Source organism: Orcinus orca, chromosome 14, assembly GCF_937001465.1.
Source record: "Orcinus orca chromosome 14, mOrcOrc1.1, whole genome shotgun sequence".
In the NCBI taxonomy this organism is placed as follows: Eukaryota; Metazoa; Chordata; class Mammalia; order Artiodactyla; family Delphinidae; genus Orcinus; species Orcinus orca.
The window spans coordinates 62003673-62022164 of NC_064572.1; the positions used below are offsets into that span (position 1 = coordinate 62003673).

Consider the following 18492-nt stretch of genomic DNA (forward strand, 5'->3'; position numbering starts at 1 on the left):
GTGAAGACTTTAACAGGTTCTGTGTACAGACACTGTCACTGTGGGACACCTGATTCTGCACCTCCTTCTCGCCACTGCTTCTCTGCTACAAAACAGTTCAATTTTCTCTTTCAGAAATTTCTAGTCCTTCTGCTCTAAGTCTGTTCCCTAGCACAGAACATTGTCCTATTCATTCTCTTCTCCCTGGCTCATCTTTCTATGTGGTTGAGTAAGTGTTGGTGTGGCTTCAAACATCCAAATGACAGTGATAGAAATAACAAATTCACCAGATAAGATTAAGAGTTAAAGGAATTTCAGAGTCATTTCAGTCCAAATCTTTTTCTTGGCAGTAGGAAAAACTGAGGCCCATGCTCTGAGCTGTCCAAGAAATACAAGCAAGAAATGATGACAAGGATGTGTGGAAAGTGAGCTTCTACTGTCCACACTCTTTCCTCTCTTTTCTACCATCTCTACCACCATTTCTACCATTCCCACCACATCTGTGAGAGCCAGAACATTCTTCCCAGATCCCCAGGGAGCACTAACCTGTCTCAGAAGCATTTTAGATCTCTATTACATCACTTAACACCTGCTGATTTTAATCTCCTTGGGGCCAAAACCAAGACTCAGTCTTCCCCGCACAAGGCTTGGTAAACTACCTGATTGATACCTCAAACATTTACCGACCCAGACCAGAGCTCCCTAGGGCTAAGAGTTCTCCTTTTTCCATTCCCCAGCAGCCAGGACTCCAAGCCTATAAGACTTTCTATTTTTATCCCTCTCCTTTCAATCCCTGGCCGCCCCATTTCTTAAGAGGCGAAAGGATGCAGAATAAAGAACACACAATGCGGAATCGGAAAAACTGAGTTTGTGCCCTGACTGCTACACCTTTTCTGTGTGTACACTGATACATCTCCCTTTTCCAGGGACTCCATATGCCCATCTGTAAAATGGGCAGGTTGAACTAAGCCTCATGGATCTTTCCTCCTCTCCGACGGAGCTAAGCTGGACCTGGTTATCTCCTACGGTCCCCACAGCCAGGGTTAGGCCCGCTCCACTCCCAGGCTGCTCACACTCCTGGGCACTGCATCCTTACCTCCCACTCCCAGGTTGACCTTGCGAGGGTCCGGATCCTCCCGGAAGTCAGCAGTGAGCTTAAAGACAAGGACCGGCTGGGCCTGAGGAACCTCGGCAAAGATTGATGGAGGCGCCATAGCTAGAAAGCTGGAGTCGGCCGAAAGCTTCCACTCTGCGCTTGAAGCCGCTCGGTCCGGTCCAACGGCTGCGACTGGAGGAGACTCTCACCTTCGCCTAGCCGGCAGGGGCGGGCCCGCGGCCTCCAATGGTCGAGCCGCGTCCGGAACTTGGCAACGCGGTTGACCAATCGCGAGTTTCTGACGCAAAAGGAACAGGATGGTATTAGCCAATCCAAGAAGAGAATCTTATCGGAGGCCGGTATTGATGAAACCAATGCAACGTACGCCGGCTGGGACGGGGCGGGGATAGAGTTGATTGGCAGAGCGTGCTCCTATCGCTGAAACCGTTGTTCCTTGGGTCGCTGAGGGGAGGAGACGAGCGGCGTACGCGGGAGGCAGCTTTCTAGACCTTCAGGCGCCCGGAGACAAGCTGGAGGTAGCTGGCGGGAGGTGGCTGGCGGCAGGTAGCTGGAGGACCGCCCTTCCGGTACCCGTGGAGCTGGTGTTCTCCCTGCCAGGCCCGGGAGTGCGCACGTTCCTGACCCAGTCTGGCCTGGCTCGGGCTGGCAGCCAAATCCGCCTCTGCGCACGGGTAGTGAGTCCTCGGCCAGGACGCGCAGCTCCGGAGCCCGCGCGGACGACCTTGACCATCTCGGCCGGCTGTTTCCCCCGAGAGAAATGTGGGTGGGCCACCTGCGTTGGTTTCAGACAGGGGGCCATCCTACTAAAAGAGGAAGTGTCCAGGAATTCCTTTCTGCCGCTCTTACAGTTTGAAGCTTTTGCTCCCCTTTCCTTACCGAGAGAGCTTGGTCCTCACGGACCTTACGGATCTGGGCGCGGCCTCCCCCTCCAGCTTTTCTCCCACGCAGGCACTCAACCAGATCTTGCTGTCGTCAGCTGGCTGGTATTCAGACTGTCTCTTCTTTTAGTCAGACTATTCCTTCCTCCCCAGCCCCTCTCTCCATCTGTTGACCTTCAAGATCCAGAGCAAATGCCTCCTCCCTAAAGCTTTGCCTTAACCCTCACTCTGGTTAAAATCCCTCTCTCTTTCCTGTGCTTCTGTCCCTTGTTGGCAATATTACAATTGTGGAAAATGACCAAAATGCCCAGTTAAGAACCTAGTTCTGGAGCCAGACTACCTAGGTTTAGATTCTAATGCTACCACTTACTAACTTGGTCAGGGCTAGGCAAGTTACTTAACCTCTCTGTTCCTGCTCCATAAAGTGGAGATAATAGTACTTTTCTTAGGGTCGTTGTGGGGATTATGTGAGTTAATACATATGAAGTGTTTAGTTGCATATAGTAAGCACTCCCTAAATGTTAGCTGTTGTCATCATTGCACAGATGCACACCCCTTGTAGATGGTAAACTTCCTTTGGCTAGAGATATTAACCCTGTATTAGTCTCCCTTAGTTTCTTGCACTTAGTAAGTATTCAATAAATGGTGGCAGGAGGAGTCAGTTCTGTTGGTTCAGAAAAAAGCAATACCTTACCCTCTGTTCATTGGATAATATGACAAATCTCAAAATGAATCTCATTCAAAGTAACAAACATAAGCCAAAAGTCCTTTGTGCAACACCTGCCAACCTTTGTATCATTTGCTTCTTTTCAGAAACAGCCTCTGGTTTTAAAGATAACTGTCAACAGTGTTTCATTAACAACACTGTCCTCTAAGATTGTGAGTTCAACACTGAAGGTGAAATGACAATGAACTTTCGGTGCTTCCATAAGCAGAGGCAAAGGGCAACTGCTGAATGAGATGTTATATAGCCCAGCCTTACCAAAGTTTGATTTAAAAGTATGATCTTCACAGCGTTAGCCAACAATGTCATGGTCACGCCTTATGTCATTCCCTGGGGGAAAAACAACCCTAAATTACCTAAACATTATCAACTTAGCTAAGTCCAAATAAATATTTATTGGCGACCTAAGCAGCCCCATAACCAAGTCAGTGCTGACGGGGGCATAGAAAGTACCATATGCAGTTTTTCTTCATGTCCCCATAATTATCTGTTCTGAATTTTAGAAAGGGGCAAACAGTTACTGGGTGTTGGGGGAAGGGATTGCATATTATGTGGGATGCAAGTCTCAAACTTTTTTCGTCGGGAATATGTTTCTTGGAGATTACTTTAAGTTCAGTAGCCTTCTATCTTGAGCCCTGCAGCCTGCCCCTCTAAGCAAAATGCCTGTATTGAAGTAAACAAAATGCTTTCCAGGCCATCACTAATTTTAACACTTGGACTTAGAATGGATGCAAGACAGCCTCCCTGCTGAATGGATAATTCAAGCAAAAGATTCTTGAGAGGCAAACATTGCCCAGACTAGTAGGCAGCCAGGTAAAGTGAGTGTCCAGGGAAAGGGCAGTAAGGATCAGAAGGAAAAGGGGCAGGTATTCCCCTGGCTCCTGACTTCATTATGACTATCTGTCCCTACCATCTCCCTTCTGCCTTTTTTTTTTTTTTTTTTCCAAAAGAATTGGAAGGGAGGAAGTAGGAACCACATAGCAACAGCTTGATCGGGAATGAATGCCTTTAGAATATACTCGCTTGGAAATCTGAAGCCTTTGGGGCTAGGCAGCACTGCCGCATAGCATAAGAGGCAGGCCAGGGCAGTAGCGGGCACTGCATGGACCCCTAAGCAAATCCACACCTGCTTATTGTACTTGATCTTGCCGCTGATACCCAGAAGGTCTATGCTTAGCAACAAGGGAGGGAGGAGTTTATCACACTTTGTACTTAAGCACAAAGCGCTTTGGAATGGTTATATTTGGGTATATGTTGTCACTAAGGGTAGGATATTATTTAGAAGCTGAGTTGTGCATTGAACAAAAGTTTCTTTAAAAACCAAAGCTGGGGCTTCCCTGGTGGCGCAGTGGTTGAGAGTCCGCCTGCCGATGCAGGGGACACGGGTTTGTGCCCCGGTCCGGGAGGATCCCACATGCCGCGGAGCGGCTGGGCCCGTGAGCCATGGCCGCTGAGCCTGCGTGTCCGGAGCCTGTGCTCCGCAACGGGAGAGGCCACAACAGTGAGAGGCCCGCGTACCGCAAAAAAAAAAAAAAAAAAAAAAAAAAAAACCAAAGCTGTCACTTTGCTGTACAACTGAAACTAACACAACATTGTAAATCAACTATACTCCAATAAAAATTTTAAAGAACCAAAGCTGTTAGAGGAGATCTGTTTGATAGTCACTGTGTGACCAAATCGTGGGCAAGAAAGTAAGAGTAGAGCCCCTAAGCTGGTGCTGGCTTCTGATTGGATTGAGTTTACTCTTGCTAAGGAAAGTGATCGCTTATCAACCACTCCCTTCAGCTTAACTGACTTGTTGCCTGGCTGTGCCTTGGTGGAACCATCTCTCTCCCCTTGCATCTCTTCCCTCACTTCTCTCCTCCCTCCCTTATGTATGACTTGTCTCCCCACCTGCACACATGGATTGGACCAAGTGAAGGTCTCTTGCTGTTTCCTGTTTCATAGAAGGGCATGTCTAGTGAGGCCTGCGGTGGACAAGGTCTAATGTTAGTTCTAAACTAGGCACCTACATGGGCAGAACTTTTTTTAAAGCTACTGAGGCCTTTGTATAACAGATATCAACAGGACTGACAACTATGGATGGGTTTTATCTACTTATTAATAGAACTAAGTTCCAGGGCACCATTTAGAAATTGTTGTGCTATATAATTTTTGTACTTTACTTAAGAAGCAGTGTAGCATAATGGTTAAAAGCGTGGCCTCTGGGACTAGATTTCGTCTGTATACCTCAGTTTCCTTACTTATAACATGGAGATAATATTTCTACCTCATGGGGTTGCTGTGAGGATTAAATGATTTAATGTTATTAAATGATTGACTCTAAAATGCTTTGAATTGTACTAGACACTTAGTAAGTACTCAGTATGTTAACTATCATCATTGTCATCATCACAGATGTTGTTTACAAGCATGTGCCTTTGAGATTTGTTTAGTTTGTTCGTTGATCAGCTGCATAGTAGAACAATACCTAGGCTTTCAATCAAATTCTGAAATCAAATTCTGGTTTTGCCTCTTACTAGTTTTGAAAGTTTGAGTAAATTAATATGTCTGAGTTTTAGTATTCTTATCTGTAAATTGGGGGAAAAAAGATGTTTTTCTTGGTGTTGATACACACACACACACACACACACATGAATTTAACACAGTTGTAGAAATTATTATCATGAAGATTACAATTTAGTTCCTGGGTAACTATAAGGTAATGGTTAGACTGTCTTTAAAGTCTGTCTGCCGTGGCCTCTTGAGGGCATGTACTCTGAAATTTTTTTTAATGGAAAAGAAAACAACATAATTCTTAATATCTTCAACCCTTCAAGAAATCTTTGTAGAGATCTGTAAAATCTCAAAGCAATTTAAAGGTAACAAGACATTTAATAATTAATTAAAATGTAGCTATATTAATAATAGCCCTTAGTATTCTATATTATCTTTTTCTGAAGAGTAGAGAGTGTTTTAGACACCCTATTCCACTACTCTCTTAACATGCCCAGGTGACTGTCATCTCCAGTCAGAGAAATACAGAGAAGGAAATAGATCACCCTAGCTAAAAGCTGATGAGAACGCACCAAATGACAGACCAGAAGGCTACAGACCTTAAAGTCAGAAGAAAGTTTCCTCCCCTTGCCCCGTTTCTCCCTAAATGCATCAAAACACAACCTCTTACCTCTAGAGCAATGTCTTAAGCTTTTTTCCCCCCAAGTTGTAATATCCTTTTTTTTGTTGGTAGGTCATGTCCTAAAAGTCCTATGCTTTGATACAAGAGGAAGGTAGATGAAGAGATAATGAAGGAAACAAATTCAATGTATTTTCCAAGAACACATTTCTTTTAAACAGCTCCTAAAGGGGTAGTGTAAAACCTTGTAATAGATTGTCTTCCTCTACCCAACATGTCTGGGGTGGAGTGCGGGGTGATGCGTGGATCCTGCAGTAGAGGGCAGCACTGCCCTTCTTTTGCAAAATGTTGAGCACTCAACGAGAAGGAAAATGAAAAGCAAAGCTCTTGACCACTGTGTCTGTGCGTTTACTTTTACCTAATATTTAAAAAACAAAAAATTAGAGTATTTTTCTTGTTTAGGTGATTATGTAGAAATAACGTCAGATCCTGTATTGCCCTGAAGTAATTGGTGAAAAACGCAGGTTTTAGGATATGGGCTCTGTTCAGGATATGGGTTGTGTCTGACAGAGATAAACAGTAGCTTGACCCTAGGCAATCAGATAGGGTTATTGTATGAACAGACCTAATGCTCCTCTGCACTTTCTGGGGAGAAGTCAGTCCACTGAACTAGCAGGATGTGGTTTTAAAAATGTGTGTAAGTCGTATGGTCTTAGCCCGGATAACTGCTTTTAAATTTGAATTCACTGACTTTATTCTGCTCTCTGTGTTAGTTTTCCTTTCTGTCACACCTGGGTCAGATCAGACCTGTACCATATGTATTATGACTTTAAAGAATGATGTCAGACATGATGAGTAAGGAATGTCTGTCATGGGACTGCAGTTGGCTAAATGGCTGTGTGTATACAGTGGTGAAATTAAAGTCTTGCATGTTAGTCCTCATTCAATTGCAGTTTGACTTGAGTTTCTCTATGTAGTAACTAGCAAGAAAAAAATAATCCCTTATTTTGTATTAAAAGTTACTTGATGCTCTTTGGCAGGATGACAGCGAGGAGAGAATAATCATAATTCTAGCTAATACATAACCATAGTGTCCCTGGCACATTTGGATTCTGCTGTAACCCTCAAAACTTTCTGGCAGCAAAACTTCAGTGCCAACTTAAATAAATCCCACTAGGAGTAAGAACTGGAAGACATGAGTCTAGTTCCCAGTTCTGCCGTGTGAACTTGGAAAAATTACGACCTTTGTTTCCTCATCTGTTAAATGGAGATAATGTCTCCTAGATCTGGTAAAAGGGTCAATTTGGAAAATATATGTCAAAGTGCTTTGAAAGCCCTTTAAGTACCTAACAAATATTTCTATCACTGTAGTCAGATTCCTGCTTTTTCTAAACTCCTATAAGAGTTTGTGTCTCTTCTCCTCATTTGGTATCATTACATTGCCTGAGATTGTACATTTTCATGCATACTTAACTTTCTTCTCCAACTTGATAGCTTCTTAGTTCCTTGAGAACTGAAACCACCAATTATATTTCCTGGTATCCTGCACCGCAACAAGATATTTGGTACATAATAGACACTCAAATATTTGTTGATTGATTAAAAAATACACTCTAATGCAGAATTAACTCTTTTTATTTAATTATGGTAAAAAACATATAACATAAAATTTACCATCTTAACCATTTTAAAGTGTATAGTACAGTAGATTTAGCTACATGCACATTGTATACAACAGATCTCTGTAACTTTTTCATCCAGAATTAATTCTTAATAACTATCTTCCAAATCACCTGCTTTCCAAAGCACATCTTTGTTGATTGGGCAAAAACAGGAAAAAAATACAGGACTTTCACTCTGCGGATAGGGATGTGTAGAACAAGGTAATCGAAAGACTTCTACTTTGTTTTAAATTCTCACTCCCCTCAGAGAGGTTCTGTCCTGGTCTCTCTCTAACCATTTTCTCAGCCATTTTCTATAAACATGGGAATATATGCCAGAAAAGAGAGACGCCTCTATAAAATGCTTTCACAGGTCATTTATGTCTAGCATATAATTAAACATTTACATGAAGAAAACTATCACGTTAAAAGAAACTGTTATTTGATTTCTAGAATATGTGACTTCTGTTAATTACTGAAAATTAAGTACTATTTTTAATCATTATTGCTATCACTGTAGCAATTTTTTGAAATTTAAATATTTAAACTACAAACAAAATAGGGAAGATAGTGGAGATTTTTGAAACAGTACTGGGGTGGAATAGACTTTCCCAATTACGACACAATCTCAGAAGCCGTAAAGAAAAACATTGACGATAGACACCATAAATTAAAATATGATGACTTGGAAAAAATATTTGCAGCCTGCTTATCAGTCACATCTAGTAGATACTCAGCGCTTCATTGTATTGATATAAAAATGAATTAAGGATATAGAGAAATCAATCAGGAAAGAATAAATACAAATGGCCAATAAATGGACCAAAAATCATACTCATTATACAATTGAAACCGCACCAATTAATCCATTTTTGCCCATCAGACTGACAAAAATATTTATAAATATGGATAAAATAGTGTCGTTGAGAGTGCAGGGTAGGGTAGGCACTTTCATGCACTATTGGTGAGAGTGTCACTCGATAAACCCTTTTCTTAGAATGCATTTTGGCAATATCAGTCAAAATGTGTATACCATTTCACCAAGCAATTTCTCCTCTTGGAATCTATCCTAAAGACATTTATACAAGTTTACAAAGAGAGACAGTCATATACAACTATGCATTGCAGCATTGCTTTAATAGAGAAATAAACAATGACATACTTTCCAACAAAGGTGTTATTTTATAACCTAAAAAATCAAGTTTTTATTGAAAAAATAACATTTGAAAGAGACAACAAGAATACAAAATTAAGATAGTCTCTAATAATGGTAATTAAGTAGAACAGACAGGGAGGAAAATAGTTCTACAAAGCTCTAGAAATGTAGTAATTTAAAACTTCAGAAGTTATGAGAATATGTTTTAATAAAGATTAATGTGACACACTACAGTTTTGAGCTGATCTGGAAATCGAGGGAGCTCTTGAAAATCACTTGTTAGTAAAATAGTAATTTTTAAAACATAAATCCCAAGACATTGTGTCTCAGGACCAAAAACAGCTCCTGACATCTAGTGAACACTCAGTAAATATTGGCTGAAGGAATGAAGGATGATATCTCCAGCAGAGTTGTCATAAAAATGGATACAAAACTGCCTACAGATTAGTGCTTGATACATAGCAAGTGTTCAGTAGATACTAGCTCACTAATTTCCTGGAAGCCTGTTGGTGCTTAGTACCTGCTTGGCACATTACAGGAGTTTGTTTATTTAAAACCATGTACATAGTGCTCACTATATGGCAGGTACTGTTCTAAGTGCTCAATAAAAACTAACTCAAATTACAATAACAATGGAAGTAGGTTGTCTTATTATTCCATTTAACAGATGAGGCAATTGAGGCAAAAAGCACTGGAACAATTTGCCCAAAATGGCACAACCATAAAATGGTGGGGATATGAATTTAGACAGCCTATCTTCAGGGTCCCTGCTCCGCTGTGCCATATGGCCTCTGGTGTCATAAAAGTTTATTGAGTGAAAGAATGCATGAGATGTTCTGGTTTTAGATATTATATTGTGCTTTTATTCCAAGGACTTCAGAATATTTTATATTAATGCATACCAAAATTTAATCCCACAACTTCTCCTTAAGGTAGAGCATATTTTTAAAAACATTTAAAATGTATTACTGTTTCATTACTTGAGTTTAAAAAGACCACAGGAGGTCCTTGTTCTGTGGTGAAGTCACTGTATTTGCTTTCTGGCATCATATTAATTTCCATACAAGAGTTCCAAGTTCGGAACAGAGAAACATCCTGCTCTAGAAATGGAAGAGGCATAGGGCTTACAAAGAAAAATGACCTAACAACGTCAAAATTATTTAAAGGGATAAGGTGTGAGTTTTAATCTTCCACATGACTAAAGCAATGGGTCTCCAACTTTTCCAATCAGGAATCCTTCTTCCGTAGCTAAGCTTTGTTGACTGAAAAAATATTTACAACCTAAAAGTTGAGAGTAATGTTTTATTTGGTGGGAATTTTTAGGGCTTCAAGCCCAGGAGGCAGCATCTCAAATAACCCTGAGAGAACTGCTCTGAGGAGGTGAGCGGGGAGCTAGGATATATAGGAGTTTTGCGACAAAGGGCAGGTAGTAGGAACAAATGATTACTGTTAATTAAAGAAAACTAGAAATCTCAAGGAATTTATTGCTTTTCTATGTATGGGAAGATGCAAGAGTCTGGGCTCACTGAAATCATTCCTTTGATATGTACTTCAGCTAACTGGGGCCAGTATCCTGTGTTTTCTCATCCTGAGTTTCCTCAGGGCTCACCCTAGGGAGTAGCTGCAGCCTGATGGCTGCTAGATGGCAGGTACACTTTCCCTTCCTGAGTTTCCTCAGGGCTCACCAGCTCACCACTGGCTGTGGCTGCAATTGCTGATGACTGTGACATCTTTTGTTTACTGATATGGCAGGCAATATTCCATTTATCAGCTTTGTAGTCTTGAGAGCCTTTTATTTTTTACTTTTAATTATAGTTTTAACCTTAGTTACATTAAAACTCCATCTCGTAACATAATACCACTGTTTCTTTTTCTTCATAATTTTCTTCATGATTTTTTCCATTCACTTCATTCATTTTATCAATATTTATTGACCATCTACTATGTGTCAGGCATTGCACTGGATGCTAAAGATAACATGGTGAGGGACTTCCCTGGTGGTCCAGTGGTTAGGACTCGGAACTTTCACTGACATGGCCTGGGTTCAATCCCTGGTCAGGGAACTAAGAACCACAGCTGCACGGTGCGGCCAAAATAGAAAAAGATAACATGGTGAACAAAAAGACAAAGTCCCTGTCCTCACGAATTCTCTAATCTAATGGGGGAGACAGACAATAAAAGCAGTGCACAAATAAAATTACTAAAATTACAGCCATGGTAAGTGCTGTTTGTCCTTTCATGGAAAAGGAACGTGAAAGCATATTAATAAGGGGAATTCATCTAGTTGAGGCCAGTTCTTTCCCCTCAGAATGTTCCCTCCAGCGTGGATAGCATTCCCCTTCTAATTCCCACCCCAGCAGCACCTCTTAGACCCTACAGCTTGCACATATTAATCTTAAATTTCTGGAATATGTTTTGGAAGCCAATGTTTTCAAGAGAAAATGGCCCATTAGAATAATACATTTGTTATCTTATTAGTGCTTCTAGCTCTTTTGTTCCAAATGATAAAAGCGCAAAAACAGCATTTAAAAAAATCTAGTTTCTATTAGTAAGATACAAGTATCTTTATCTTTATGACTCAGTTGAGAAATGTAAAACTAGTAAAAAATTTATTCTGAATCACATAGATCTTTATTAATTAAATAAAAACAGACATCAAGAGAAGGGAGAATCAGAAATGTGTACTTACATGTTTATTATTATTATCCTACACAGGACAGGAATCTCTAAAGAGTGAGAGGAAAACTGATGACAGGCACTGCCCAAAGAAGATGGAACTGTCATAGTTGGTGAGTGGATATCGCCAAGAGACTTATGGTGTCTCCTCCATGTCTGACGGCGATAACAGCCAGCGCTGGGCTGCAAAGTCTCCTCTGGAAGACCACTGAACCAAGAGAGTAAATGGTGTGCAGAGACATGTCAAGTTCAGAATTGGAGCCTCTGGTTCCCCCAGGAAGGAATGGGTTGTAAACAAGGTGAAAGGCAGTGGGATGAGCACTACAGGACCCATGGGCTACCATCAGGATCCCCCAGAAGGGAAAGTTACAGAGACAAGAAATAGTATTGGGCAAGCTCCAGGATTACAGATGGTATGACAGCCAATAGGCTTGGAATGCTTTTAGTGCCATATTCAGGATGTGCCCCTGTTTAGGGCATGGGATTCCAAGATGAAAGGCATCCTTGTTTAGCTGATGTAGAGGAAGAGCTTCTTTGCCATCCATCCTTCTCCACCCTATATTCCCTTCTCCTTTAACTCCTTTCTTCGTCATGCTAAGTGTCCATCATTTCAATGACACCCAGTTTCTTCTACTGAATTGAGTTCTCCATTGTATTTAGCTCACTACCTTTAATCCAGGTGCTTACTAATGAGTGTGGTCCTCAGATCAACAGCATCAGAGTCACCTTCATGCTTGTTAGAAATACAAAATCTCAGGCCCACCCCTGACCTACTAAGTTGGAATCTGCATTTTAAGAAGATTCCCAGATTTTTCCTAAGCATATTAAAATTGAGAAGTATCATTTTACCCCCATCAGCTTCCAGGACTGTAAAATAGACAAGATCATTCCTGGCCCACCTTGCTCACAGCTTTGAATTGAAGATGCTGAGATTAAAAAAGAAAAGCATTCCCAAAGATAAAAATGCCATGCAGCTATTAAATATCATATTTATTTTCACTTGGATAACTTGATTTACTCAAGGTGTTTTCAGAGTAAATGATTAAAAATTAATCAGTGACTATTTGACTGTCTCTGATTGCTTCCATAATAATTGATTGTACTATCTTAAAATGCTCTAGAGTTCTGTTTTATTTTGTTTAATGTGTAGATCATGATTCTCAATCCTTGCCTCACATTAGAATTTTCCAGTTTTTTTCTGAAAAAATCCGAAGGCTAAGCCTACTCGCAAAGATTCTGAATCAGTGGGTCTGCAGTGCAGCATGGGTATACATCATTTTTAAAAGTTAGTAATAGCAAACATATTGGAAACAATTTTAATGTCTACCAGTTAGTGAGTGATTCCCTAAGTAGGGCACATCCCGATAATGCAGTACTGTGCTAATGTGGAAATGAATGAGGAAGACTCATATGTACTGCTATGAAAATATCTCCAAGATATATGTACTATTCAGGTTTTTTTTAAGTTACATAGCAATATATATGATCTCATGTGAAAAGATGAGTGTGCATGTATACATACATGTGTATGTAAATGTTCAGAAAGATGACTGAAATATACTTACTGAACTGTTGACAGTGGTTACCTCTGGGAAGAGGAATGGGAGGGAAAGGGACTTTTTGCTGTGTAAACTTCTAAATATTTTACAAGAATGTATCCATGCACTACTTGTGTAACTATTCCAAGTGCATTCCAGGGCTATTGGTTGTCATACCATCTGTAATCCTGGATTATAGACTATTTAAGCTAATTATTATTTTAATATTATAATCTTAAATGCATAATTTTATAATAAGTAGCAGAGTGGCTGACAAAAAATAAATCTATAATTCCTGCACCAAACAAAAACTGCTAGGGCACCAAGGTTTTTGTTATTAAACCTGTAGCTTTTCGATTCTGGGATTACTGGAATTGTGTTAGTCTGACTTTTCCAGATACATTCCCCCCACACCCCCGATGTTACACTTGGCATTGTCGCTAATAACCTCTCTGGTTCCTTGGATATCTCATCCGTGCGAGCAGATCCCACTTCTGGAAAGATCTCTACATTAGCACTTCGTAAATTCTCCCTTGTCCCAGGCCTAAAAATCACTAGGGACAAAAGGTCTCCTACAGCTCAGCCATGCTGAGAGCCAGGTCTCCCCCATTTTAAGCAGCTGAGAAAAGCACACAGATTAAGCTACAGTATGAGGGCTGTGCATCTTGTCTAGGGCAAAATTCTCAAAGTCTGCTCTGATAGCTCATCCTCTTTGAAATGGTGATTAAGAACTGGAAGTGTATAATGAGGGAAATTGCTTATGAATCTGTGCCTCTCAGCCCCAGGCCACTTCTCTTTGTCTGAGAGAAACTCAAGGATTTTTACCCTAATAGCATTGGAACAAAGTCTGGGCTAAGGCAGGCTGGTGGGACCCTGCTGACAGCTCGTTAGAAACTGTCCCTCTCCCACTCCCTCTTTCATTCCTTCAAGTTACAAAGCCTGACAGAGTTTGATGGGAAAACCAAGGCGGTAACATCCCCCGTGGCAACCAAGTCCCTGCTCATCTATCTTTGACAGATAAGGAGAATAGATGTCACCTTCAAAACACCTCACTCACTGGAGCCAAGTGTACCAGGACAGCCCTGTCTCCCTCGCAGGACCCTACAGGAGGAATCCAGACAAGGCCCACCTACCACAATGGAGATTTCTCTCTAAAGAAAATCATTTTAACCAGACAGTTCCTGAAAACCAAATGCCCACTCTAGTTGTCCTCAGAAAAGGGCATAACATCTAATAACTCAAAGAAAGTTATGCTTTGATTTACAAAAGTCTTTTCCGGGTTACACCCTCCCTGGTCTTTGAGGGCTGGTGACCATCTAAGATCTGAGAAGTCAGTCTAGGTTCCATGCAGACTGCTGGGAAGGGGAGTATGACAAAACAAAACAAAAACATCTCTCCACACCAGCTGGCAGAGGCTGTGACGCACTGGGATCAGCCCAAGCTTCTGTCAATGGTTCTCTGACTTTAACATGCCTCAGACAAATCTGTGAAGCTTGTTTAAAATGCATATCCCAATTCAGTAGGTCTGGAGTAGGACCAAGGAATCTGCATTTTAACAAACTATCTAGATGATTCTCACTGCTGCTACAGGGTAGCGCCTCCAGCAAGGGCTTCTAAATGGTGCTTCCAGCACACCTCTTGGCGGAGCTCCTCTTCGCCTCCCCCAGCAAGCCCAGAGTGGGTCCTCAGCAGCTGTTCCTATTGGAGGTGAAGCCTTTTGTCTTTAGGATTCTCCTGGCCATAACAATAGTCCCTCACAACAGAGGCATCTCCCAGACACCAATCTCTCAGAGCCCTTTCCAGAAGGCAACTCCAACAAAGTCCTGCTGAGCCCGATGCTGCCACCTGGACACAGTGGTTGTTGGTTTTAACCAATTGCTTTTTATTGGCTCACAGGCTCTTAAACCTCATTTTGCATCAGAATCACCAGGGGATCTTGGTAAAAGTCCACGGACCCAGGCCCCGTCCCAGAACCACCTAGAAATAGAGGCAGTTGATCAGTAGTTTCACAAGCTGTCAGATGATGCTGATGCACACCCAAGTTTGAGAACTGCCATTGGAAGAAAAGCAACAATCATAGAAACATTAAAGTCCAACCACTGTTTTGCAACAACTGAAATCTAAAACACTATTAACACTAAACACAGTTGGTTCTCCTTCCTTGCTCTCTTACTGTCCCTAATAACTTTTCCACTCAAGTATTTAAATACTTTCCTAGAGGGGAAAAGCTACTAGACTACCTGACTTACTAAGCACAAATATGCTGTGGTTTAAGAAAATCTATACACAGAAATCTAAACTTTTAAAACTAATTAGAGATTATTTTTATCATTACAAAAAATTATAGTGATAATAATAACTAATATTTATTATGTTCTTACTATGTGCCAGGTACTGTTCTAAGCACTTTCTAAGCGTTAAACTATCTGATATTTATTAAGCACTTGCTTTGTAATGAAAACAGTTATTTCATTTAGTGCTTCATTTCCTCGAAGCATTCTAATAGATGGGGTAACAGATGAGGAAACTGAGGAACAGATAAGTTAATTACTTGCCAAAAGTTGCACAGCTGTTAAGCAGTAGACGTAAAGTTTGAACCCAGAGCCCAGTTCTTAAAGATTATATCACCTCGCTCATGTTATAATGATAGGGCTTTATTTAACAAATGTCTATAATTAGATTGTCAAGTGCCAGTAATGGGGGTTATGTTCTAAGTATACAGTGACAAACAAGACAAATACCCCGGCTTTCTGGGCCTTATGATCTGGTGGCTGATCCAAATGTGTAAACAAGTCATTCAATGCAGTGTGAGGAGTGCAATACTGGGAAACTGCCGGGGTGGGTGCTAGACACGTAGGCTAGAGCAAGAGGACCAAAGAGTTGTAAAAGCCCAGAGTTTAAGGACCACAGGACACGGTTAGTGGAAGAAATGAAAAATGGCTTGGTCTGATTGGAGCAGAGAGGGAAGAGAGAATGTGTGAGCAATGAGATTAGAAAGGTAACCTAGCCCCAGATTTTGAAGGACCATGTAAAGCATGTTAAAGGGTTTTAGCATGCAGGAAATGGGGTTCCGTTGGAAGGTATCAGGCAGAGCATGGAGCTAAGGAGAGAGATTTGGCCTGATCCGCTGACTTGTCTGTCACAGGCACGCAGTGGCCACTAAAGCCACAGGAAGATAATATCACCCAAGGAAAGGAGAAGAGGGCCTCGGACAGCAGCTTTAGGAACACCAGCATTTCAGGGCTGGAAAGAGAACGAGAAGACTCCCCAAAAAAGATTCACAGGAAGGAGGAGGAAAACAATGAGAGGTGATGTAATTTGCCCATGTTCACAAAGCTAGTAAGTGGCAAACTTAGAATTCAAAATGTCTCTATCATCCCAAAGCCACATTCTTGACCTCAACATGTCTTAAATATTGTTTTCCCTTACTGCCTGGTGACGTAAAAGTTTTATTTATACGTTTTTCCAGGGGTTCATTTATATAACAGCAACAACAAATTTGTCATGGAATTTGTTCAGTGCATCCTTGAGTTGCATTAAGGAAGCAAACTCATGAAACATGCTTGTAGCGGCCTCCTCATGGCTCTCCTTGTGTGCCCTGGCAAATCTTTGGCTGGGACATGCTCTCCTTCTACCCAAGAATGCCCCCTAGGACATAGCCATGCACAGTTCATTGGCAGATGCTTAGGATTTCTCTTCAGAAGTCCTTCCACGTGGCACAAGGGGCACGTACAAATCCAGGAACCACTCTGGGTATCCATAAATAAGTGCAGGATATACAACAGTTCAGAAGTTATAAAGTAAAAATAAATTATTAAATCCCCCTGTCTCCCCAACCTCATTGCCTATAACCCATTCCCAGAAATACCATTGTTAACAATTTAGTATATATCCTTAAATGCATTTTCTACACGTATATAAATAAGTTTTTTAATGAAAGGGGTCATATTATCTGTATTGTTCTGAGACTTGCTGTTTAAACTACAAAGTGGCCATCTCTTCACATCAGTGTATGTAGATTTACTACTTCATTCTTACCGCATACCAGTCCACATTATGAAGGTGCCATTATTGCTTTAATCAAATCCTCTATTGATGGCCATTTGTGTTGTTTCTAGGTTTGTTTTGTTTTGTTTTCAGGACGCTTTGCTTCTGCAGAGTGTGAGGGGCCCAAAAAAATGTTGTTTGGGCTCAATTTTGGACCAAACATTTTTCTGAATTTGCCATTGTTTGTCCTTAACTTTCTTCCCTTTTTGAGCTTGTTGGCTGTTTCCCTCCTGCTGTTCCCTCTAATCTCACTAATACTCAGTTCAAGGTATGTTTGTTGCTTTAAAGATCTCCTTACAAAATCTAGGACTCTTTGGAGGAGGTGTGTTCAGCAAATAAACAAACTACTATCCTGACTTTACATTCTTATTCTAGAGGATTTCGGAGACGCTGGAAGAAGTTCTCCTGTTATCTGGGAATCAGCTTAAAAGCCTCAAGTTATGTTTAAACTGTGCTTCTCATTTCCTTTTTAACAGTATCATAGATAAAGATTGACTGAATATGTTTAAACTGAAGGCATAGCCTATAACTTCAAAGAGTTTACTGGCTCCTGCAGTCTACTGGGAGGCAAAATTAGTGTAAGGGAAACAATTGGAGAGCAGTTGAGTATTAATTATGTGTTACAAGCCCTTGGGCACCAAAAGTTCAGGGAGGAGAAAGCTGGAGGAGTTCTCTGCGCCTCCAAGGGGAAGGTGGAACTTGAGCTGAGTTAGAAAGCAGGAGGTAACTTTCGGAGAATTTTAGGCAGAAGTTGGAAGGCGTTTCAAGTACAGGGTAAATTTTCATACCTTTTTATTATCTGAAATTTTCTTAGTTTTTGTTTAGGATCTGCTTACCCCCCTGAGAACATAAGCTTGATGAAAGCAAGGACCGTTTCTTATCACTGTTGAATCCCAGTTCCTGGTACAGTGCCTGGCACATAGTGGATGGTCAATGGATTTATGAATGAATGAACAAATTAACAAACGACCATGGGGTGTGTGAAGAGCAGTGAGAAGACTGGACTATTTGGAAAGAAGTGTCTTTCCTTGAGGAGTAGAGGAATCTCCGATTCTCCAACAGACTGTCAGAGGAACAAGTAAATGGGCCTGCATGGGATTCAAAACACAGGGGCAAGTGGAACCAGCTGAACAAGGTATGATGATTGCCAAGGTGGACCCTGTGTAGATTGCAATAGGGCGCTTGAATCTGAAATTAAATTAAAGCACAAAGGAAAATTGATCTGCATAGCCTCCTGGACTCTGCTTGGTCAGCCGACAGTTAGACTTAAAAAAAAAAAAAAAAAGATTTGTTCAGTTCTACCCTTCCCTTGCTAAGAATACAGTAAAATGTTAATGTGATCACAATACTTTTATTAACACCTACCATGATTGTATTCACTCTTTAAGCAGATAGGTTCATTTTTATCTCATATTGAACCAGTTGTTGTCCAAAATAATGGTTTTTTTATTTTGTTTTTACGTAAACTTGTTTTGTAGGTCTTTCCGTCCTATGCTCGTAAATTGATTATTGGACCTAAATGCAGTGCTTCACATTCCTGGCACATCCTCTCTTATTGATTTTAGACCATCTTTCACCTTATGGAATTCATTTTAAACCTT

At 41.0% G+C, this 18492-nt stretch overlaps 1 protein-coding gene and 1 long non-coding RNA gene across 4 annotated transcripts in view; one reads left to right on the forward strand and one right to left on the reverse strand.

Moving 5' to 3' along the window:
- Nucleotides 1-1315, reverse strand: part of GOT1 (glutamic-oxaloacetic transaminase 1) — a 29689-nt gene extending 28374 nt beyond the window's left edge. Inside the window, exon 1 of one of the 2 annotated variants that reach the window (XM_004268439.4) lies at nucleotides 1076-1315. In XM_004268439.4, coding sequence (XP_004268487.1) covers nucleotides 1076-1193 — 118 coding nt within the window. In that variant the 5' untranslated portion in view covers nucleotides 1194-1315. The remainder of the gene's footprint in view (nucleotides 1-1075) is intronic. The other variant, XM_033425757.2, reaches the window with a different exon arrangement.
- Nucleotides 1316-1545: 230 nt separating this feature from the next.
- On the forward strand, nucleotides 1546-17696 carry LOC117200874 (uncharacterized). 2 transcript variants are annotated; one of them, XR_004482626.2, is made up of 4 exons: nucleotides 1546-1855; nucleotides 11346-11419; nucleotides 15990-16152; nucleotides 17267-17694. It is a non-coding gene; the product is annotated as an uncharacterized LOC117200874 (long non-coding RNA). The 2 variants fall into 2 exon arrangements; XR_007471349.1 differs by having other exon boundaries at nucleotides 15990-17696.
- The last annotated feature ends 796 nt before the right edge of the window (nucleotides 17697-18492 follow it).